At 44.5% G+C, this 24,651-nt stretch overlaps 1 protein-coding gene across 1 annotated transcript in view; it reads right to left on the bottom strand.

Annotated features, from left to right (window-relative positions):
• Positions 1-1,087: 1,087 nt before the first annotated feature.
• LOC137534144 (uncharacterized) overlaps positions 1,088-24,651 on the bottom strand; it is a 113,697-nt gene continuing 90,133 nt past the window's right edge. Inside the window, exons 7-9 of the mRNA XM_068255525.1 lie at positions 21,406-21,521; positions 9,693-9,803; positions 1,088-6,301 (exon numbers count right to left, since the gene is read on the bottom strand). Of these exons, the coding sequence (XP_068111626.1) occupies positions 6,283-6,301; positions 9,693-9,803; positions 21,406-21,521 (246 nt within the window). The 3' untranslated portion in view covers positions 1,088-6,282. The remainder of the gene's footprint in view (positions 6,302-9,692; positions 9,804-21,405; positions 21,522-24,651) is intronic.

The raw sequence follows: 24,651 nt of genomic DNA, 5'->3' as shown, positions 1-24,651 counted from the left end.
GGCGTACTTTGGTGTCTCAGCCTTGGGTGCTGGAGGACCTTGTCCCAGCTCTGACCCTAAACACTGTGCATTAAGCACGGTGCTTGCCGTAAAGTCCTGTTGCCGTTACGTCACAATCAGATGCTTCCGGTACACCGCAAGAGACCGCAGTACGTGTGCAAGTCTCCATAGACTTTTATTGCTTTTGCGGCCCCTTGCATAGGGTAACGCAACGCAGGTTTAACCTGCTAGTGTAAAAGGGGCCTGAAGGAACGCTTTCAATTGTTACATTTTTTATTGCCACATGTGAAAAAGATCAGGCTAGTATGAACATATCTTATCAATATGCATTCGAGAATACCTGATCTGATATGTAATGTATGGGCTATCCCAAGCAAGCTTAGAACTTGCATTCCTTTTTACTTTATTTTTCCTGTAAGGATCCAGAATCCAGGGCTCTAATGACAGTTTCTCTGCAGTGGGGGCAACCTGTAATAAATACAGTACTTATGACTGCAGAAAAAAAAAAAAAAGTTCAGTAGTTCAAGACTTGTCTGTATGGGAGCTGAATTAACATGATCAAACTATGCTGCCGATATTCTACTATTGGGAGCTAGCAAATCCCCTTACCTACTCCTAACGCTAACCTACCCCTATGTAAACCTAAATACACTAACCTACCACTATCTAAGCCTAATTGCACTAACCTACCTCGAGCTAAGCCTAAATACACTAACCTACCACTATCTAAGCCTAAATGCACTACCCTACCGCTATCTAAGCCTAACACTAATCTCCCTTACCTACTCCTAACATTAACCTACCCCTACCTACTCCTAACATTAATCTACCCCTACAGATTCCCTTCCGATTACATAACCCAAGACCACTATCTCCGCCTCCCCACCACCTTGGCTATATCTGGCGCACAAATTGTCCACTGGGCACTGCTATAGCCCCAATTACAACTGTATTACGGTCCATGGGGCATCCAAGTTTCCAATCGGCTGCGGTCAGTATCAGCAGTATCTTTTTGGAAGTTTTACAGAACAAAAAACACTATATATTTTTTACATATATAGAATTTTATTGAGCATTTTACACCCTGTAAAAATATAAAGATGATACATTTATAAATGTACATGCTGGATAATGTTTGCATAAATGTATAAAGAGTATACGTTAATTTTATAAAAATTATATGTAATGGACTTGCAAGTCTATAAACATGCTATTCTGAACTTTTATTTGAACCAGCAAAGAGACCCTATTCACAGAATAATCTGGTCAAACAATCTTTTTAGCCTTAAAGGATACAAAAGGTGACATGATGAGATAGACATGCGTATGTACAGTGCCTAGCACACAAATAACTAGGCTGTCTTCCTTTTTTTTTCTTTCCCTGCCTGAAAGAGTTAAACATCAGGTATGCAAGTGATAGTTTCTGTCCAGGTCGGGACCGGATCAGACTATAGCATAACCTTCACTGATAAGTAATTACAGCCATAAAACACTTTCCTCTCATTAAGTGGCTTCTGTTCGGGTCTAGACCTGGTTAGGACCAAGTCAGACTAGACTAGAATAGATTTTAGCTCTGGCATAGGTTATTGAGGAGAGAGAATGAAACAGTAAAAGTGTAAAACGTAGATTTAAATATAAAATAAAACTGTGGGATATAAAAAAAAGTCATTTTAGGAGAAGGAGGACAGATACAATTGTTTATCTCATACGTTTATTTTCACCTTGTGTTTCCTTTAAATGACTGACAAGATTTAATGAAAAAACAACAGTTACAATATCCCATTTAAAATTTACAAGTACAATATTACATGGTTTCAACTCCTTTCCAGTTTATCCCCAAATGTTGCTCCAGCGCAGGACTGTAGCCATAGGAAGGCCAGGATTCTAGCACACATCTGCATTTCAGTTCTCCTAAATAGAGTAACACCAAAAGAGGTGTGGCTTAACAAAAACTTTTTGGGTAGTTAATGGCAGACCTTAAAAGTGTAATTTTGACATGCAGTGGAATCTGTTGTGCAGCATCTAAGGGGAGTAGTAAATGTCAAATACGGTAAATGTAGTCTCTGGCTGCTTAAGAATTACAAGGAAGAATGGTGAATTCTGTACTATACCTCTTACTTTGCCTTCAAACCAAAAACTCTGTATTAATTTTGAAATACAGGAATGAAAAAAAAAATGTGACAAACACAGCTTTATTACTATATAATGTACAGCAAAAATAGCTTTGGTTGGTTGAGAGTTCTTGATAACTGAGTCTTTTGTAGTAGTTATATTCATTTGTCGAGGCAACCCTGGAAAAATCAAACAAAAAAGTGAGAGCTTGGTCTGAGTCACCACTAGAGGGGGCTGTTGGAAGACAGGAGACAAATGTGGTTTTGGGCTGGGTGAGCAACCTTTTCTCTGTTAGTATCAGAGAGAACATGCTGAAAACAAGCTGCCTATGCTTGTTATTGTTAATCCCACAATTCTTTGACTTATAGCATGGATAAATGTAAGGGTATATTTAGCAAAGTTAACTTGTACTAATACTGCACTGCTTTAGTTTTATTATTAAAGTATTAAGAGGCACTTTTTTTGCAGTCTGAGCAGCTACTGTTATTTAGTCAACCCAACTTATACAGGCGGTCCCCTACTAACAGGTTCAGGAGATTGTAAGTTGAGTTTGTTTGTAAGTCGAGTCCTATGTTATACATGGTGAAACGTGAATAAATGATTTGGTTTTGGACAGCTCTGGATTTGGACATATAGTAATAAATGTTTTTTTTATTGGTTTTCAATGTTCTTTTAATTTTTAAGCAACACTGAAGTGATTTTAAAAATAGAAGCCAGATAATTACCTATGGAGAGAGAAGGCGCTGGATCCTATAGAGCCCTCCCTTTCCTCTCACAGTTCCCTCATTCCACCGCTGTCTCCCTTGTTTCAGCCGATGGGTCGAAGACTGTTCTGTGCCGCCGCGGGAGGCTCTGGAAGTCTTCTAGAGCCCAAGTGCTCCCGAAGATGAATGGCTCCATACTTCGCCTGCTCAAGTGTGTTTTCTCACACAGGTGCAGTACAGAGCCACCTGTCTGATGGAGGACTCGGGCTCCCGAAGACTTCCAAAGCCTTCCGCGGCGGGGGATTCAAACGAGTATGACATCACTGGAACGAGGAGGCCGTGAGAGGAGCGGGAAGCGTATTTGTACATGAAGACAACTTTATTTGCTTCTCTGACACATTGTAACTGGAGTCCACTGTAAATAGGGGACTGTCTGTATGTGGTGTGTAGCCTACAATATTACTATACTAAAATTGTCTGATGGCTCAGAGTACCTCTGAAGAGATTTGTTTTACTTTCTTTTATCCATTGTTGCCCCTCAAATTAACACACATCACATTTATTGTTAATTTATAAAAACAATGCTCTGTTGGAGAGTTATTTATTTTAATAATACATTTATAAAAGGTTTTTTTTTTTTAGTTCACCTTTGAATAAACTTTAATAATGATAGTGAATTTTTACACATGGAGCCTATACATTTCTTTCACCTTACATTTAAAAATAAAAATCCAGTTCTATACATTTTCATACACGATCCCATTATCAGGATATATTATTTACAACTTTCTCATTACCATTTATTAATATACAGATTGATTGTTCTCTTTTGTTTTTATAAAACAGTGCTACAGTATATACAAGACATTAAAACTCGCCCCTGGATTATGGTATGCCCCAAATCTGTTATGATTTTGGTAGGAAATGGTTATCAGACTCCAGAGGGAAGCAGCCCTAACATGACATGAGTGTGATTCCATATACAGTATATGCAGAGATTATTATGGGTTGGATTTAAGCTGTACAGGGGTGCCCTTGGCTTACCTGTCTTCACTTATGCCTCTCACTATTAGGGATGGTCCATGAGATGCAAATAATTTCTAGTTGATGCAGGATTATGCTAATTGATGCAGTATTATGCAAATGTATGCAGCTTGAAAATGGCTCAATCGAATTTTACCTCAGCAGGATATGATTGGTTCATTTTCAAGCGGCATAAATTTGCATACAAAATTTGCATAATACTACATCAACTCGAAATTATTTCCATCTCATTGATCAATCCTGCTCACTTTATCAGTAAAATTAGAATGTTCCAGAGTAACTTAATTGTAATGTTTATTATACAATATTTAATTAAAAAAAATGTGTTCGTAATAATAAGCAGTACAAGTTACCCTTGTAATTTGCTTTTTTTAATGCATTCTTTTATAATATATCGTCAGTTAACACTATCCTATATATAGCTACAACTGTATCTTATGGCAACTGCTGTATAATATGTACGGTAAGTTATGAAACTCAAATAATTTTTCTTTGAACTACAGCAGTACTAAACACTCGTTTTAAGCAAATCTGTTTTGTTGTGTTTTTGTTTTGTTTTTTACATATAATGGTAATTTTAAAATTCAAAGTACTGCAGTACGTTTACTGATATACTTTATATAGTGAAAGTGCATCATGTGCTCCAAAAACAGTACAGTAAAGCCAGCTATCAAAAGTCATTGTTTTGGTTCCCATTTTTATATTTACAACAAGCCTCCCTGTGACGCTAGATGTTCCTCAGGGTACAGCGATCCAGGCCTGCTTGTACAAGTTGTGTAGTGAACCAACCCAACAATTAAGACTATTCAGATAGTACAGTATTTTTATCAAATTTGTAACAATTTGTCAAACAGTTCCCAAACAGGTGATCTTCCCCCTTTATACCCACACGGTGCGCCCAGCTATTATGATCTTATTCTACGCCAAGGAAAGCTCATGGGTCACATCTTTGCCGCAAGTTCGTTTTATTCCAGGGAGATTGGCTAAGACTTAAGAGACACTGAAGCAAAAAAAAAAAAAATATGATATGATGATTTGTATGTGTTGTACAGCAACAGAAATAGGAGCAGAGACATAAGTCTAATAATGCTTCCAGTACAGGAAGAGTTAAGAAACTCCAGTTGTTATCTATGCAAATAAGCCATTGAACTCCACAGAGCTCTGTCTTCTGAAGCTTGTTATCTCAACTGTTAGTCATTGTATCTTCTTTTTCTTGGCAGAGGACAGGTCAATAGTTCACGAGACTGCTCTGTAAAAACATTTACAATGCTGAGTAGTGTGCAAACTGCAAATATTAGAGAATGATGCAATGTTATAAAAAACACTATATAACTGAAAATAAAAATATGAGAATATTTTCTTTGCTACTAATCTTCTAGTAATTATCCGTACTACACAACCAAGTCATTATATTTTTTTTCCGCTTCAGTGTCTCCTTAAAGAGGGACTTTAATGCAGATTTAAATGTCACCCTAATCAGTAGCCAATACCCCGAATCCCACAAGAGAGCTTTACCTTTTCTCAAATGTCTCATCAGGGGGGTTTGTATAGCTGCTATTGAGGTGACATCCATCCCACAGTGCTATGTTGTTGCCAACGGCTATATACAGAATGTGTGTGTGTGACCTTTTAGCCCATCACATTGTTAGTGGGTGCCTAAGGTCAAGGATATTTTTAGTTACTTGAATTTAGAATCCAGGCTCAACAGCAACTGTCAGCGCCACAATATGTATCAACTCTTTTGACAGGACCTTCAAAGGTAAGCAATAGCTTGGTGTATTTCGACCACATCCAAGGCCAGATTTATAGTTTTTCCGCCCCAAGTCCAACCTTCTTGCGGCTCCCCTTCCATGTGTAGCACACCCCTCCTATTCCTTGTGCAGCCCCATCTTCCATGTCTAACCTTCATGTACAGCAGCCCCCTCCTGTTATAGTCAGATCCCTTGAGCTGCAGCTCCCTATGTCCATATCTTCCTCCTTATTTGGAGCTTCCATATTCCATTTGCAGCCTCTTCTTCCATATGCAGCAATCCCTCTTTCATGTCCAGCCGCCCCTTGGCCAGCTGCTGCCCAAGGCCTGGACCTTTGTGTCCTGCCCACATCAAATCCATCAACCAAATCTAATGAGTTGTTTTAGTGTTGGATATAACTTATAGCAAATGGCAGTAATGGATCTGTGTGTTTCTCCTAGAATAGGGGTTATAGGTAATAAATAGCAAGATTTTCACAGGAGAACACATAAACCAGGTATCAACATATATCAACAGCTTGGGATCTTTGTACAGCAAGTTTCTTGTGTCATAAACCTCATTACATACATTCAACATAACCAATGACCAACAGTATACATCCAAACGTTCCTACACATTCTTTACATATTGCATATTCTCATTCCGTTTCATTCCTTTTATCGTCTTCATCTTCACATATCGTCATCCTTCCTGAGGAAAGGAATCAAAAGAAAATTGTTAACCAAAATATCTTTATTTATAATGACGTCATGCGCATGATGCAGTGACGTCATACGCATGCGCAGTGCGCTCCCGGCTACGGGTGCGCGATGTAGGACGTACGCAGCCCAGCGTCTGCGCAGTAAGTCCCGACCTGGCCGACCGGAAGAAGATCCCAGGGGGCTTTTATTTATTTATTTATGTATTTATATAGCGCCGGCATTACGCAGCGCTGTACAGAGTATATTGTCTTGTCACTAACTGTCATCATAGTCATATGTCTATATCGTGTTGTGCATGTATTATAGTCTAGGGCCAATTTAGGGGGAAGCCAACTTATCTGTATGTTTTTTGGGATGTGGGAGGAAACCGGAGTGCCCGGAGGAGGCCCACGCAGACACGGGAAGAACATACAAACTCCTTGCAGATGTTGACCTGGCTGGGATTGAAACCAGGGACCCAGCGCTGCAAGGCGAGAGCGCTAACCACTACGCCACTGTGCTGCCCATATGTGAGTTACAGGGGGGCTGAGAGGAGAACGAGGGGAGCGGTGGACATCAGCACAGGTAACAGTACATGCCTGCTCCCCCGTTTCTCAACAAGATTTGAGCTGTGGTATCCTTTAAAGATTTTCTTCTTTTACTTCTGAAGATCATTTTAAAGTGGACCGGAATGCTTGCACAAAAGAGAAAAACACAGAGAAATCCACCCTGTGTTCACCCTGCATGTGTTTATAGAGAAAAGCCTAAAGGTGCCCATAGACCTAAAGATTATGGGCAGATTCGACAAAGAGACAAATTTATCTCTAATCAAATCTGATTAGAGATAAATTTGACTCTTGTCAATTCTGCCCATACACTACAGGCTCATTCCCATCCGATTTCAGCATGAAATCATCAGGGAACCGCCTGAGCCTGCCGCGTCCCCCCAACCAATGTATAAATGTGCCCCTGTGTGCATTTATAAGTTACCTGTCCTGTTGCAGCCTCCGCGCGGTGTCCGTAACCTCCGGGCAGTATTCCGTATGCGCTACTGGTGCATAGCATCTGACATCGGCGCATAACATCTGACGTCAGACGCTATGCACCAGTAGCGTGTACGGATAGCCACCTGGATGTTACGGAACATCGCGCGGAAACTGCAACAGGACAGGTAACGTAGAAATGCACACAGGGGGCACATTTATACATTGCGGCGGGGGTTTTGTTGTCTCGCCACTCGTTTGGAAATTGCCGCCGTACCACCGCATACCCGACCAATCAACTTCGGGCCGACATCTTGCAGCATGCGCGATACACAAAGCGACAAATTTCTGTCACGAAATTGGTTGTTTTATCGGTCAGGCATGCACTTGCCGGCAACGATTTTTATCCAATTCGATTATAGTAATCGAATTGGATGGTCGATCGTCCGCCTCTCCCTTTTCAGCAAGTAATTAGCTAGTGTAATTTGAGCTGTGAACTATCGGCCAAGTTGAGAACTAGCATGTAAACACAGGAGCTTAACCCTTTTTGGGCTCACAGCAAACTAAGAAGTAACTACACTGCAGCGTCTCTGAGGTCTCGTTCACATTACAAGAGCTTTTCTAAGCACTTTGTTATTTTAAAAGCTCTTCTAATGTTTTCCTATGTGAGTGTTCTCACTTGGGGGATGTGATTTTGTAAAAATCCCCCATAGCATTGCATTAGCAAGAGCTTTTCAAATCACTAGCACTTATAAAGCTCTTGTAGTGTGAACCAACCCTGAAGGAGCTCTATAAGCTGTAACACGGTAATGTTTTTCTTTAAAGGTCATTATGCTGTTTATCTTTTAGAGGAGAGAGGAAGTTCTGAGTTTAGATCCATTTTAAAGTCAATGAGAACCGATTAATTTTAAGAAAAGCCAGATACTTACCTAAGGAGAGGGAAGGCTCAGAGTCCTAATGAGCCTTCCCTTCCCTCTCCCGGTGCCCGTTCCAGCGCTGGCTCCCCCGTAGCAGTATTTGACTACATTGATCAAATACTGCTATTTCCGCTGCCAAAGGGAGGCTTCGGAAGTCTCCGGGAGCCCGAGTGCTCCTGAAGACGGGCCGCTCCAGACTGCGTGAGCGCCCTCTATCGTGTACTCGCGCGTGCGCAGTATGGAGCCACCTGTCTTCGGGAGGACTCGGCTCCCAAAGACTTCCGAAGTTCCCCGCGGCGGGGGATTTGAGCGAAGGAGCTGCCGCTGCGACGAGGACACCGGGAGAGGAGAGGGGAGGCTCATTAGGACCCTGAGCCTTCTCTCTTTTTAGGTAAGTAGCTGGCTTTTTTTTTTTTAATAATCGGAGTCCCATTGACTTTAACCAACCTGGCGTTCTATTAAGATCGCCAGGGCGGCTGCGGGAGGGCTTTTTTTTTATAAAAAAAATGTATTACAATGTAGAGGTCTCAAACTCAATTTACCTGGGGGCCGCAGGAGGCAAAGTCAGGATGAGGCTGGGCCGCATAAGGGATTTCACAATCGTGGCGCATCGCCGCCTCTGCCCGCCCCTCTCACTCTTCCTTCACAGAGAGGGGCGGGGAGAGGCGGCGATCCGTGCGGCGATTGACGTCAGGAGGGGCAGAGCTGAAAGCTCTGCCCCTTCCAGGAAATGCCGGCGGATTGCCCCCCGAGCGATTTGGGGGTTCTGCAGCCCTCGTTTAGCGGCGGGGATGCGGCGGATTACTTGGGAGCACTGAAGCGAACTATAAGGAAGCTTTTGCTGACGAGGGCCACAAAATATTGTATTGAGGGCCGCAAATGGGCCACGGGCCGCGAGTTTCAGACCCCTGTATTACATGCAGCCAACTGAAAGTTGGCTGCATGAAAGCCCACTAGAGGGCGCTCCTGACGCATACTTCTGATCGCCACCGGCGATCAGAAGTAACAAGAAGGGCCGCGATGAGCGGCCCTCCTGTTTTGCTTTCCTCGGCGCCATGACGACGAGCGGAGTGACGTCATGGACGTCAGGCGACGTCCTGACGTCAGCCGCCTCCGATCCAGCCCTTAGCGCTGGCCGGAACTGATTGGTCCGGCTGCGCAGGGCTCGGGCGGCTGGGGGGACCCTCTTTCGCCGCTGCAAAGCGGCAGCGATCAGGTAGCACACGCGGCTGGCAAAGTGCCGGCTGCGTGTGCTACTTTTTATTTGAATAAAATCGGCCCAGCAGGGCCTGAGCGGCACCCTCCGGCGGTAATGGACGAGCTGAGCTCGTCCATACCGTTAAGGAGGTTAAAGATTTTCTGTAGGTACCAGGCAGCTAACTCTGTTGCCCTCCCCTAGTTACACAGCTCTATTAATTAATTGTTAATTAATAATTATTAATTAATATTACTTAATAACCACCATGCTAAATGAAAGAGAAAGATATATAAACATATTTACCTGTTTAAGACAAATAAACTGGACCAAGTGTTTTCTCTGGTTACATTCTGTCCGAGGACAATCATGGAATTACGGTCTCTTCTTTTAATGTCGTTGTGTACAATATCGGGCCTACAGAAAACAAGGACACAGCATGAATTACACCAGGGTTGCTATACAGTAGAGGGCATGATCATTGTTCACATTAGCAATGTATAGGTGCAGGTGCAACTGCAGGGGGGCCCAGAGCTGTGAGGGGGCCTGACTTCTAACCCTCCCTTTCTCCAATAATTGTGTCCATCTTTCAAATCAGGTGTTTTTGGCTTCAATTCATCAAAGGCAACCCATGGCTTCAATTCACAAAAACCTGTTCGGTAACAGCTGAAGAGAGTGAAGTGTCTCTGTTTTGCTACATGCTGTTCTGTGCAGTGACGGCATCCCTTTAGAATGCACATTTTTGCTATACTGCCTCTGCTCGCTCTGAGCCTGTCTTTCTTAACCTCCTTGCCGGTTATCCCGAGCTGAGCTCGGGGTAACTCGCGCAGGAGGCTTGCCCTGGCCCTGCTGGGCCGATTTTTTTTCCCTACACGTAGCTAGACTTTGCTAGCTGCGTGTGGTATGCGATCGCCGCCGCTACCCGCCGATTCGCCGCTACCTGCCGCATCGAGCCGCCCCCCCCAGACCCCTGCGCAGCCTGGCCAATCAGTGCCAGGCAGCGCTGAGGGGTGGATCGGGATTCCCTCTGACGTGACGTCATCCCGCCCCGTCGCCATGGCTGAACGGGATTCCCTGCTTGCTCTGATCACCGGAGGCGATCGGAGTAGATAGGGGGATGCCGCTTGTCAGCGGCTATCATGTAGCTAGCGCTAGGCTAGCTACATGATTTAAGAAAAAAAAAAAAAAAAGTACTGCGCTGCCCCCTTGCCACAATAATTGGAACGGCAAGGGGGTTAAAGAAAATCTGAGGCGGCATCACAAAAATAAGCAAAAAAAGAATACCTGCTCCATGCCGCCTCCCCGATGCCTCCTCTCCGCGCCACTCTCCATCTTGGATTCGTCCTCCGCAGCCTCTGATCACCGACAGACGAATCCAAGATGGCCACGACCCGGAAGTACTTCATTGGTCATGGCTCAGCCAGTGATTGGAGGAGGCGGGGGGGGGGGGTGATACAGGAGAGGCAATGAAGGGAAGGCGGAGGGGAGCAGGATAATTGATGGCTGAATGGCAGGAGGCTAGCAACAACAATCAGATTGTTGCTAGCTTGTCACTCATTTTTCTTTTTTGGGGTGGGGGGTGGGGCGACAGCAGTCCAGGGGGGACCTGGCAGCGGCACCGAAGGACAAAGAGAACATGCCTCTGTGTCATATAGTTATTTTGTGATCCGCATCGGTCACTCTCTAAGATTTTATTTAATTGTCACAGCTTAGATGAACTTCCAAGAGACATTACACATTGTATTCTTAGGTGACTTCCCCACTAGCTCCTTCCCATCTTCAAACAGGAACCTAAAGGGTTAAATGTCCGAAAGGGCTGCAGGGGAAACCTCTTTTGTTCCTGCTCTCTCTTCTCTGCTGCCTGGGGGGGGGGGGGGTAGAGAAGGTTGTTTCTCCCGAGAAGGCATCGCATCCTATCAGCATCCAATCAGCGGGACTTGCAGGAGACAGAGGCTGTTGCTATTGGCTCTCTGCTACTGCCAGCCATAGGTAATCCCTCTCTACTTCTGCGAGTCACAGCTCCTGCACAGTCTCAGCACTTTTTTCGACATACCACAGCTGCCAGTAATCATCGAACATGTTCCTGGGCTTTACTGCATGCTGTAATCTTTATGAATTGACATTTGCAGACATTTGTTGAGGTGTTCATGGCACAAGTCGGTAATTTACCGCACTGCAAGGTAATTTCAGCTTGCCATGCGGTAACAGCCTTGATGAATTGACATTTTACAAACTGCTCCGAAAAATCAGATGTTTTCAGCAACAGAAGAAAACTATACCAGCGGTTGTGGATGCTAGCCTGGCTTATGGGGCAAAAATAAATAACTTGCATATTCAGTAGTGATGCATTGTGGGTGTGATGCATGTTCACTTATACCTGAATTATTGCAAGCTTCCTTCTGTTTTAAGAAGGCAAATTTCACCAAGCATTGCTTATTAGTAGGAGGGCTTTTCAGTCTATTTTAGCTCCCTATACATTCCTAGTGGTTTGGGTCACCCCGAGCTGCTTGGTTACTCTGTTGTACTGGTCCAAGCCCTATCCCATAGAGCCATAGCAATCCCTTTGGACTTCTGATGAGGATCAAAAGTCTGAAGCAGGCTGTCTGCATGTGGGGTTGGTGTGGCTCTGTAAAATGTATTAGCTATATGCTTGCTATACACCAACGGTTCTGGATGCTAGCCTAGCTTACAGGGGCAAAAAGAGGTAATTTGCATATTCAATAGAGATGGGAAGTTCGGATCTTTTCAATGATTCGGATGATTCGAATCGGATCATTGAAAAGATTTGGATCTTTGATCCGAATCTCGGGTCATTTTACTAGGGAAGCATTCTGGGGTGAAATGACTTAGCAGGACAGGGCTTTCCCTGAGGTGGACAGGAGAAGGGGAGGGGGGTGGACACACAGAGAAGGGGAGAAGATGGACAGAGACGGGCAGGGAGTGGACAGAGAAGGGAGGAGGGACGAGCAGAGAGCAGAAATGTTTGCTTGCACACAATACCCACATGCTGCAATCATATGCTTTACATATATTTCACCTATATGTTCATCTGTATACTTTGAATGCAAACGTCGCACAGTGAAAGAAAGCATTCCCCAAAGCATTCCCAGAAGTGAAGTGCAGCTGTTTAGAGCAGTGCAGGAGGATCATATTGCACAGCAATCACAGTGCCTGCCCTTCTAGCCCAGCACGCTGTCTACAAAGTTACTGAGCTGTGCTTCTGAGCCAAAAGTTTCCAATTTGTTCACTGTGCACAACTACGGAACAGACAGCCTATAATGAGCAGCACATTACAGCCAGTATGTGTGCTCTACACATATCTGGCAGTGGCACCGATGTCCCCTCTCTCTGATCTACCTGTCCCTGCAAGGTTGGCTCTCCTCCAACAGAGCGATCCATCTCTGCTCTGCTCCCAGGACCCCGCTGCATGCTGAGAGAGGGCGCGTGCCGCTCCTGGTTCCGCCCCCTTTGCGATCCGAATCACTCATTTTGATGATTCGGATAATTCGACTCACAAAAGAGATGCAGATCAAAGATCTGAATCGTTCATGATCCGGACAACACTAATATTCAATAGTGGTGCATTGTGGGTAAGCACAAATGTTCACTCATAACTAAATTATTGCAAGTTTCCTTCTGTTTTCAGAAGGCAAATTATACCAAGCATTGCTTTGTAGTAGGAGGGCTTTTCGGTCTCTTTTAGCCCCCTATAAATTCCTAGTGGTTGGTTACTCTGTTAGACTTTATTCATATTCCACAAATACAAGTACCAATAGAAAAATTAAAACATCTAAAAATTGTAACACCTCAGATGCTCAACACACCCATTCAGGTCACATTCACACCACACCCATAGGAACATTGGGTGGGCCCCATTATTTCTAGTTAGGCCCCGTATAGATGCTTTTTTTTCTGGCTTCTTTTAAATTTCTTTTTATTATGATTTTTCAAAAACATGACAAAAATAAATGACAGTATAACGGACGGCATATCTTAAAGCAAAAAGCAGAACGACATTATAGAACAATGCCGTTTCTGGCTTCTATGACATATCATGCGAAGGAGAATAGAGGCGAGGCGGTAGTGGTTTGTAGGAGGGAAACCTTCAATAAGATCCCTGGCATAAGGATTATGTAATTTTATCTGGGAATGATCAGTATCCAAGTAGAAGAATACCTTTGATGGAACATTTACTTTGTTCTGCTCCTAGTCGTGTGCGTTATGCATTCCATTCATAACTTCATCAAGCCTTAATGGAAACTGTAACTGATCTGGCTCTTAAACCATTAAAAAATACATTCATGAGGCAGACAAGGCCACCCCACACTATGGCCTCAATTCACTAACGGCAGTTCAGTAAAATTATTTAGGTCGGTAAAATACCGCATTTCCGAATTCACTAAGATTTCCCGCATGCGGTAGAAGTTCGGTAATATACTGAAAAAACATGCTTCAATTCACTAAGCCCTGGTCGGCAAGTCTCACCAGCTGTGGAGGAGGTCAGGCTCAGGAAGCTGCGAGTCCTCCCACAAGTGATGTATATAAGTCGGAGTTTTTCTATCTAGTGTATCCCCGGCATACCTTTAGATGTACTACAGCCACTAGAGGGAGCTCTTCTGTATACCAGTATATAATTATGCACATCTAAAGGGATACAGAAAAGCCTTTGTAAATGTCTCATTTTCCTGCTCGGTCATTCTGAAGTTCTGCCCTTCAGAGTATCAGATCAAATGGGGTGAGAAGCAGGGCTGTGTGGCTATCCCTACTTGCTGTCTGGCTCTCCCCATTGGCTGTCTGCTACATGTGTCAACTTTTACTGCATGGAGATTGTAAGTTACTGGCTGGTCAGAGCTGGATATAAATACTGAACACTTTTACTTGATTTATGGAATGCTTTAATCTCCGTGAATTGCAATTTCTTGACATTTGTTGAGGTATTTACCGCACAAGTGGGTAATTTACCTCACTAGTCAATCATTTTACTTTTCAAACAACATGGATAAATCTGCAACAAACCAAAACACAGAGATAGCAACCCAAAAGTAGAAACCGGAAAACGAAATATACAAAGTATGCACCGGTTATACAGCATATATAATTATAATCCTAACATTTGTATAGCGCTTTGGAGCTGTAGCAACTAAGGGCACGCTCAGTAAGCCACCCTGCAGTGTTAGGGAGTCTTGCCCAAGAACCCCTTACTGAATAGGTGCTGCAAAGTACACAGGTCAAACAAAGTGCACAACCAATACCACAACATGACCGACACCGGGACAAACGGTTTTCAGCACTTGTATTTTCCATGCACCAACCAACTGAAAGACCAACTCATTTACATACTGCTCGCATGCGAAACTACGGACTGCACGACATGGCCGCATTTAAAACAAGTACATAGTTCAAATGACGTTGTACATACGTGGCCAATTGCACAATATCAGCCCAACAGATGTGTGAGTTGATATGCCAGATAGATCGGACAAACCGCCTGTTATCAGTCGCTCGTCTAGTTGTTTGGCGCACATGCCTGATTCTCATCCAACAGACCAAAATCAGGCAGTTTGGTTGAGCGTGTGAATGCCTTTTACTGGAGAATCCTAGATTCAAACCCTGGTCTCCCGTGTCAGAGGCGGAGCCCTTAACCATTACACCATCCAGCCACTGCTGAACAGTCAAGGAATAACTGGGAACAGTGGCTTGGCTAGAACAAGAGCCTGGTACATGGGAATGAGAGGGGAAGGGGGACAGGGAGGATCGCTGGTTACATACCAAACCAGTTCTAAGGAGAGCAACCTAATGGCCCATACTCACGGGCAGCAAAAGTTGCCTGTCGCCAGCACACGTGAGCGTGTGGGCGACAGGCCGGCGACAGCTCCTCGCCAGGTCCCTCCGCGTACACACGCGGAAGAGGGACCAGCAGCGCGACGGAAGATGTCGCCGACGTTCCTCCTCCCCCCGCCGGAAGCTCCGCATTCTCAATGGAGGTTGCTGTCGCCTAGTCCGCGTACTCACGCGGACTAGCGACAGTTGCGGCGGAGGTGCGGCGGCGACTGTTGCCAGGCGATTAAAACTTTCAATCGCCTGGCGACATCAGCGACGGGCGACAGTTCGGGGTGCGCGCTCGTGCGACGGCCCATACTCACGGGCGACCTGTCGCCGCAACAATAGCGCGCCGCGTGTTGCGGCGACAATTGTAGCCCGTGAGTATGGGCCATATAAGAAATTTCAACAACAAACCAAAGGTGTGAGTAAACAGACCTGCCAAAAGCCAGCCACTAGTGACCAATAAAACTCCATGCAAAACAATACCAAAACACAGTGTTACCAGCATTTGAGACCGGGATGTACAGGCTTCCTGAGGTACTTTGCAAAAACTTTCATGGTTTTTTTTTGCTGTGGTAATGTTGGTAAACAAGCCATAGAATAGACAGAAAAGCCATGGAATAGACAGAACAGTAAAGTAACTATTAACCAGCGCTCAGGCCTGAATATTAAATAGAGAACATACAGGTCTGACTAGGCCTGGAACAATCTGAATGCAGGGAAAACACAACCATTTCCTTTATTGCCATAACAAGCAATGCAAGTGTATTGTGACAAAAACAACATGAGGGAAAACCAAAGGACTCTATGAGCATTTAAGCTAGAACATGAGTGAAACAGGAAGCCTTTGATGATAAAAGAGAAGCCATACATAGCTGGACCTAATTATTATACTTGCAGTGGTTTGGTCCCTGATATAAGATGGAGTTAGACAGAAGATATACATCAAACAAATCCTTGAAGCGGGGCTGTGTCTAGCTAGTTGGATGCCCCCACCTGCTCAATTGGTTAAAAAAACTTGGTTTCTTATAAACGGCAAATGCGTACATCCAAAAAGGGCGCCTGAATTTTGGGCACCCAGTAATCCCGATGGTAGAATATTGGTAAATTTACTGATATACTACTATTAAAGTGTAAAAATGATAGTAAAATATCGGTATTATTAAATACCGATATTTTACCATAGCTAAACCTAAGCTTGTTCACACACTGAACCCTCCCACTACCAATGCCTAACCCTAACCGTCCCAGTCACAGCTAACCTCTACCATCCTCGCACCCCTTCCCCCCAAGGCTAACCTTATCCCTTTCTCCCAAACAGCTAACCTCAACTCTACCTCCCCCACGGCTAACCTTAACCCTTCCTCCCTGATGGATAGCCTACACCCTTTCTCACCCATGGCTAACCTTAACCCTTCCACCCCATGGCTAACCTTAACCCCTCCTCCCCCACAGCTAACCTTAACCCCTCCTCCCCCACAGCTAACCTTAACTTTTCCTACCCCACGGCTAACCTTAATCCTTCCTCCCCATGGCTAACCTTAACCCTTCCTCCCCATAGCTAACCTTAACCCTTACTCCCCCATGGCTAACCTTAACCCCTACTCCCCCACGGCTAACCTTAACCCCTACTCCCCCACGGCTAACCTTAACCCTTACTCCCCCATGGCTAACCTTAACTCCTCCTCCCCCACAGCTAACCTTAACTTTTTATACCCCACAGCTAACCTTAACCCTTCCTCCCCCATAGCTAACCTTAACCCTTCCTCCCCATAGCTAACCTTAACCCTTACTTCCCCATAGCTAACCTTAACCCTTCCTCCCCATAGCTAACCTTAACCCTTACACCCCCATAGCTAACCTTAACCCTTCCTCCCCATAGCTAACCTTAACCCTTCCTCCCCATAGCTAACCTTAACCCTTACTCCCCCATAGTTAACCTTAACCCTTCCTCCCCATAGCTAACCTTAATCCTTCCTCCCCATAGCTAACCTTAACCCTTACTCCCCCATAGCTAACCTTAATCCTTCCTCCCCATAGCTAACATTAACCCTTACTCCCCCATGGCTAACATTAACCTTTCAAAAAGTAAAAACAAAACAAAACCTTAAAGGACATTAATGCGCCCAAAAGTCCTGCTTCCAGTTGCTTAAGCAATTGCACACTTACTGGGAATTTTTTACTGACTTTTATCATTCAGCGATTCTAGTAACATCACTTCTATGATATAAAAGTTGCATTGTGTACTCTTAGCTTTAATAGCAGAGGATTTGAGCCACTCAAGTGAGTACTGCTTATCTCAATTTACTCATCTTCCTCCGATCTCCTTAAACCTGAACTTTTCATTAAATCTGGGGCTTCCTTTAAACAAAATTGTGATAATCATTGTCTGAATAATGCTTTTTGGCTCACGCTGGTAAGACAATAAATCTGTTCACCATTTTTATTTTGCAAACTTGCCAGCAAGGAAGCAATTTTCTCCAGTAGAAGGTAAAGCAATAAAATATTATAAGGTGAGCCTAGAAAAAAAAATCCCTGACAAGTGCGATTATAACAACGTGGGGTCAAAAAGGCATTGAAGGTTTTGAAAAAGGCATGTTTAAAGGAAAACCTAAGGAAATGCACTGGAGAGGCTTCTGTCTGGGATTGCTCTGACACCGAACAATGGAAGGAAACGCAGACGTTTATTTCAGCTGTAAGTGGCACTGTATAGATTTGTTTTGAGAAATATAGGCTGTTTCCTGACACCAAATGCGCCAAGTGTCACTTATACCTTCCTCTCTTATTCTGTCCGTTAAATGGAGGCTAGTAAAGGATGTCACGCCCTACCAGCTTAAAGCGGATCCGAGATTAAAAACTAACTATAACAAGTAACTTGTCTATATATCTTATCTAAAGTTTAGATAGTTTACCCAGCAAATCTAGCTGCAAACAGTTTTAATAGAATATGATTATTTATTCCTGTGATACAATGACAGCGGCCATGTTGTTTGTAAACATTACACAGAGGCAGGCTTATCTGTATCTTGAGCCATCAGCCTAATCCCCTCTCCTCCTCCCCTCTGCCTCTGAAATCAATGGCTAGTAACACCTCCCCCTCCTCCTGCCCAGACTGAGCTCCCAAGAGCCCTTGCTACTGCCAAGGCTCCCTGAAAACCTGTGGGCAAGACTTGTTTAGTTTATAGGGAATTAAAACAAAAACAAAAAAGTACCGGTATTTGGCTTGAGAAATGCCCTATAAACAATAGGAAAGGAACACAATTATGCAATGTTTAAAAGTTCACCTCGGATCAGCTTTAAATCTGTAACAAAATAAGAGCCCCTGGGGCAGTGGCGTAGCTAGAGATTATGGGGCCCCATAGCAAAAGTTTCATGGGGTCCTGAGATGGAGGCACTCGTAAGCAATGCTACCTGCTGCTACACTGTGGATAGGAGTTACTTGCGCAATTTACATTCTCATGCAATCAAAACGGCACATAGGTCATGGGCACTGAGATAAACTCAGAAGGTGGAGAAACACAAAAAAGTTAATGGTGAATACATTAAAGGGAACCTTAACTGAACGGGGGGTATAGAGTTTTACTTACCTGGGGCTATTGCCAGCCCCCTGCAGCAGTCCTGTGCCCTCGGCGCCGCTCTGGAATCCTCTGGTCCCCCGCTGTCACTTAGTTTCGTTTTTGACGACTCACCAGTCGCCGGCCGCCATGCGTATTATTGGACGCATTCACCAATGCAATTAGCGCTATTGCGGACCGCAACGCGTACAAAAATACGCACGCGTAGATATGCGGCAACGCGTATTTTTGTACGTGTTGCGGTCCGCAATAGCGCTAATTGCGCTAATTGCATTGGTGAATGCGTCCAATAATACGCATGGCGGCCGGCGACTGGTGAGTCGTCAAAAACGAAACTAAGTGACAGCGGGGGACCAGAGGATTCCAGAGCGGCGCCGAGGGCACAGGACTGCTGCAGGGGGCTGGTAATAGCCCCAGGTAAGTAAAACTCTATACCCCCCGTTCAGTTAAGGTTCCCTTTAAGTACCACCTGGTTGACCCAGGCTGGGCCACCTATGCTCCAGGGCCCCATAGCAGCTGCTATGGCTATTGCTGGTTAAGGGCTCTGCCTCTGACACAGGAGACCAGGGTTCGAATCTCGGCTCTGCCTGTTCAGTAAGCCAGCACCTGTTCAGTGGGAGACCTTAGGCAAGTCTCCCTAACACGGCTAGTGCCTATAGAGCGCGCCCTAGTGGCTGCAGCTCTGGTGCTTTGAGTCCGCCAGGAGAAAAGCGCAATATAAATGTTATTTGTCTGTGTCTGTCTGTCTGCTATGCCACCGCCCTGGGAGATACTAACCTCAGGAGGAAGAAGCCTCTGAATCCTAATGAGACTTCCCCCAAGCTCCTCCGAAGAGGGGATTTAGCGCTGGGATCCCCTGAGAATGCTTGTCAGCGTGCGCACATGCTCAGTAGAGGCTCTCTGATCAGGCTCAGGTATTTACGCCGGAGCCCGAGTTGAGAGCCGCTATGTGGCAATTGTAAGTATTATTGCCGCTCTGTGTCCGGGGAAGCCAGCGCCTGATCAAGATGGCTGAGCAGGACAGGGGAGGCCTCTTAAGAATCCAGAGGCTTCCCCCTCCCGAGGCAAGTAGCCCCCAGGGGACTTTTTCTTTGGAATTACAGGTGTACTTTAAAGTTTAACCCCTTCCGTACCCTTAAAGGACAACTATCAAAGTTGACTAAAATTCTAAATGCCACATACATTTCCAATAATTATTAATTGCAAATAGCAATACAAAGGCTTTTTTTTAATCTTTTCATGTTTTATATGAAGAAAATGACATTTACAGAGAACAGTTCTCAATGTGGGCATTACTATGGAGGACTGTGCCCAGCACAACCAGCATACAGAAACAATCTTATGCCCGCTTATGTGGGACATATCAGATCATATGGTTAATGCGAGTTTTGTAAATTATTGGATATGTGACTGCAGCTGAATGCAGTGTTCACAACAAAAAACCCCAGACAGCCTGACAAAACAGAACATTACATGCACCTGCATGAGTTTGCTATCATACACTGTTTATTCCCTCTGGTAAAGCTTGGAGATCATTGAAAATGACTTGATCATGGAGATCACTGGTAAATCCGGACTGCAGAGTAGGAACTCTAACTCCATTCATACTATTCTTAAAAGCGCAATCAAGAACAACAAAACATTTGTAAATCAACTTTCTCCCATAGGATCCAAAGCGCATAAACTGGTCAGATCAGTAAGGTTTGTGATGTGTTATGAGGGAAAACGTTATGTGATCTTAGATGCCAGACTAAACAGGTGGCTTTTCAGCCTTCAGGGTTGGAGCTGTCTTGATTGGATGTGGCAAGGCATTCCAAAGGGTAGTGGCAACATTACAGAAGGTTCTGGCTCCAAAGGTTTTGATTTGAACTCTGGGGGTGGTCAAGTTATTCCATCCTGTTGATCTGAGGCTGTGAGAAGTGTGATGCAGTTGCAACAAATCCTTCAAGTGTCCAGGGCCTAGGTTGTGTAGAGATCTGAATGTTATCATGTCAATTTTGAAGAGGATTCTTCATTTTATGGGTAGCTAGTGGAATGAGCAAAGGGTTGGTTTGTTTGTGGCAATGGTGGGGTGAACAGTCTTGCAGCAGCATTCTGTACAAGCTGCAGGCAGTGTAGGTCTTTATTTGGGAAGCCAGCATAGAGGGCATTGCAATAGTCCAGCCGTCATGTGATGAAGGCATGAACTAAGGTTGGGAGATACTCTTGAAGGAATGAGGTGCTTAATTTTTTGCAATGATCCTTTGGTGAAAAAAGGAACATTTCACAACAGATGAAATTTGATTCCTGAAGTTCAATTCCCCATCAGTCAGTACACCCAGAGCTGGGACAAGGTCCTCCAGCACCCAAGGCTGAGACACAAAAGTGCGCCCCTCCAACCCAGCTGTCACACACTGATTTCTATTGCAGTCAGTGCCATGTATCCCCTTTGCTTATTTCTCTCTGCTTCAATCACAATAGGGGAATGATAGGCGAGTGAGTTGTGTGCACCCCCCTACACTGCGCCATGAGGCTGGAGCCTCTCTTGCCTCTGCCTCGGCCTGGCCCTGAGTACACCTAGGCTGCGCACAGTTGGGCCTGCAGAACATAACTTACAGAGAAATGCACAACATTTACGTTACCTGTAGAGTTGAGGACATGATCTCTTCAGTGATGCTGAGGATAACCCTAATTTATTCTGGTTCTTTTTTGTCTTCTTAAGAAGGTCTCGGACACGCCCCCAAGGATGGAGATCCAGCTGTAGGGAAGAAACAGGTGTTATATCGCACACACATCCCCCTCCATTATTTATCATTGGCAATTCCCCATGCATGCTGCCAGTTGTACATATCAGAATACTATTCATGAAGCATATCACACAACATAGAAAGTGATAATAGCATGAATCATACCGGAACAGGCAAAACAAACGTTTGCCTTCTTAAGATAGTAGACATTTGTGATAATTCAGGTTGGAGTGAGCATTTGAGGTCTCCCACGATGCATTGCTGCTGAATATGCAAATCATCCTTTGTTGTCCCTGTATGCTAACCACACCCCCAGAACCGCTGGAATGCAAAGATGTGGCAGCTTGTTCATTGTACAGAACCACAATAATACAACATGCAATACCTTCTGTTTTAAAGTGGATCCGAGATAGACTTTTACTCATTGCATAATTGTGTTCCTTTCATTCATTCCTCAAGCTAAATACTTTTTTTTGTTTTAATACTCTAATTCCCTATAAACTAAACAAGCCTCGCCCACAGCTTCTCCAGAGTGCCTTGGCACTCTTAGACTCATGTAGTAATGGTTTATGGGAGCTCAGTCTGGGCAGGAGGAGGTTACTAGCCTGAGATTTCAGAGGCAGTGGAGAGGAAGGAGGAGGAGAGGGGAGTGAAGTTTTCACAGGCTGAGGGCTGGAGATGCAGAGCAGCTTGCCTGTGTGTAATGTGACAAACAGAACATGGCCGCTCTCATTGTATCACAGGAATAAATAATCATACACTTTTAAAGCTGTTTGCAGGTAGATTTGCTGTGTAAACTATGTAAACTTTAGATAAGATATATAGACAAGTTACTTGTCATAGTTAGTTTTTCATCTCGGATCCGCTTTAAGAAGGCAAACTTTTGTTTTGTTTTATGTTTTAGTAAGGGGCTTTTTGGTCCATTGTAGCCCCTTACACACTCCAGTGAGTTCTGGTTCACCATGAGCTTACTGGGTAGTCTGTAAATCAGGACAGGCAGCAACTGATAGCAGAAGATTTGAGCTAACATCAGAAAGCACCTTCTTGCAGTCTGCCTCAGGATACTTTGCTGTGCTATGTGTCAGTGTTCTCTGTGTCCTGTATTTAGTACAGGCCGGATCCACTCATAACGCTCATCCATGGTGAACAGGCTAATCCTGCCAGGGAACTCACGCTGGGCTGGTAAGCAAATGTAGCAGGTTTAGACATGTTGTGATATAATGGAAAAATGTTTAGAGCTGCAGTAAGGAAAGTAGGACATTCCTTTGACCAGAAAAAGCATGGCTGACATCCTCTCTGTGCCTCTCACTCATTAGTCCCATTCTGGTGGTTGCACGATGTCACCCTTACCATTACGTGATACTGTCAGGGCCGGCACTACCATTAAGGCACGGGGGGGCAATTGCCCCCAGGCCCCAGAGTCCATAGGGGCCTCCAAGGATCTTCTATTAAATATGTGATTAAGCCAGCCGCCGGGTCCTGCATCGTGTGTGGTGCAGGTGGTGGAGGTGAGGCTACAGTGGCAGGCAGAGAAAGGATTCAGGGCCCTGTGAGTGCCTTCCCACCATATGCCAAGTGGTGTATCTCTCTGCTGCCCTCTGGTGGAGCCTCGCAGTACTGCACCGCTGGATGCGTCAAAGAGGAGACGCTGTAACTTTGTGAAGCGGAGAAGAAGACTTCCTGGCGACACTGACAGGTGAGTTTTACCCTAAGCCCTACTGCGCACTGCTTTTCATATGGGGAGGGGAGAGAGCCAACCTAAGCCTGGTGGGGGGCTATCTATATTGGGAGGGAGGAGAGCTATCTAATCATGGGGAGCAAATCTAACTATCTACATTGGGAGGGGATACCTAATCCTGAGGGGGGGGGGGGGGGGTTACATCTAGCTATCTATACTGGAGGGGGGAGGGTACCCAATCTTGGGGGGCACATCTTGCTATCTATACTGGGAGAAGGGCTACCTAATCCTGAGGGGGGCACATCTAGCTATCTATACGAAAGACGGTGTGGGGGAGAGGAGATCTTCCCCCAGTGGGTGGTCAGGGGGCTCCAAGTTACTTTTGCCCCGGAGCCCCATTGGGGCTAGAACCGGCCCTGTATCCGGTTATATGCCTATAGAACCGGCCCTGTATCCAGTTATATGCCTATAGAACAACTACCATATAGACAGCTGTCATTCTTCACACTTTACTGTGAGAATCTTGTGAGATCCAGGCTTAAAGTGAACCCAAGGAGAAAATAAACTGATGAGATAAACAATTGTATTTATCCTCCTACTCTTAAAAATGACTTTTTTTTTAGATATTTCATGTTTTTTCTATATTCAAACATTTACATTTACCGTAGATTGAATGTTTTGTTGTCTTTGCTCAATGGCAGCCTAGTAAGTGTCCGAGAGTTTAAATACCTGAACTATTGACCTTTTTCTATCTCTCACCTGCCCTCATAACGTGTATTCTGCCAGGACAACTTTTATGGCTGTAATTTGCTTATCAGTGTGGTTCACTATATTTCAGACAAGGTACCCACAAGACAGAAGCTGTCACTTGCATGCCTGAAAATTAACGCTTTCAGGCAGCAAAATGATTAAAAAAAAAAAAAAAAAAAAAAAGAAAATCAGACTGGTTATTAATATTTTTGCACTGTACATACAGATTTTTTTCATGTCATATGTTGCCTTGGGTGCACTTTAATATGGCCATACACTTCTCAATTTCTCCTGCCGATTTCTGGCCAATTCGATCATTAGATTGAATCTGTTAGAAAACGATGCCTCAACATGTCGACCTAATCAATTCCTAGATCGATTTTCGGCCAAAATCATACCGGACGGAAGACATAGATTGCCGCCGGGTCGGTAGCAGCAGCAGATTGACAGCCCATAGGGCTGCACTGCATCAAAAAGGGTTCAATAGATTTTCATTATATCGATCGTAATATTGATCTAATGACGATCTGTAAAATAAAATCTAGTGATGACTGTATAGTGTACGTCTAACTTTAGACTTCTACTAGACCGATGGACTTTGCAGAGCAGGCTGTATTATAGCTGCTGATTGCTACTGTATTCCCCTGAGGTAAGACCTCTCTAGGTCCTTTTCTCCTCCTCTACCCCCCCCCCCCCCCCCCCCTCAAATAGAC

This window comes from Hyperolius riggenbachi, chromosome 10 (genome assembly GCF_040937935.1).
Source record: "Hyperolius riggenbachi isolate aHypRig1 chromosome 10, aHypRig1.pri, whole genome shotgun sequence".
Taxonomy (NCBI): domain Eukaryota; kingdom Metazoa; phylum Chordata; class Amphibia; order Anura; family Hyperoliidae; genus Hyperolius; species Hyperolius riggenbachi.
Note: the sequence above shows the minus strand (reverse complement) of the source record. Positions and strands in the feature narration are given on the sequence as shown.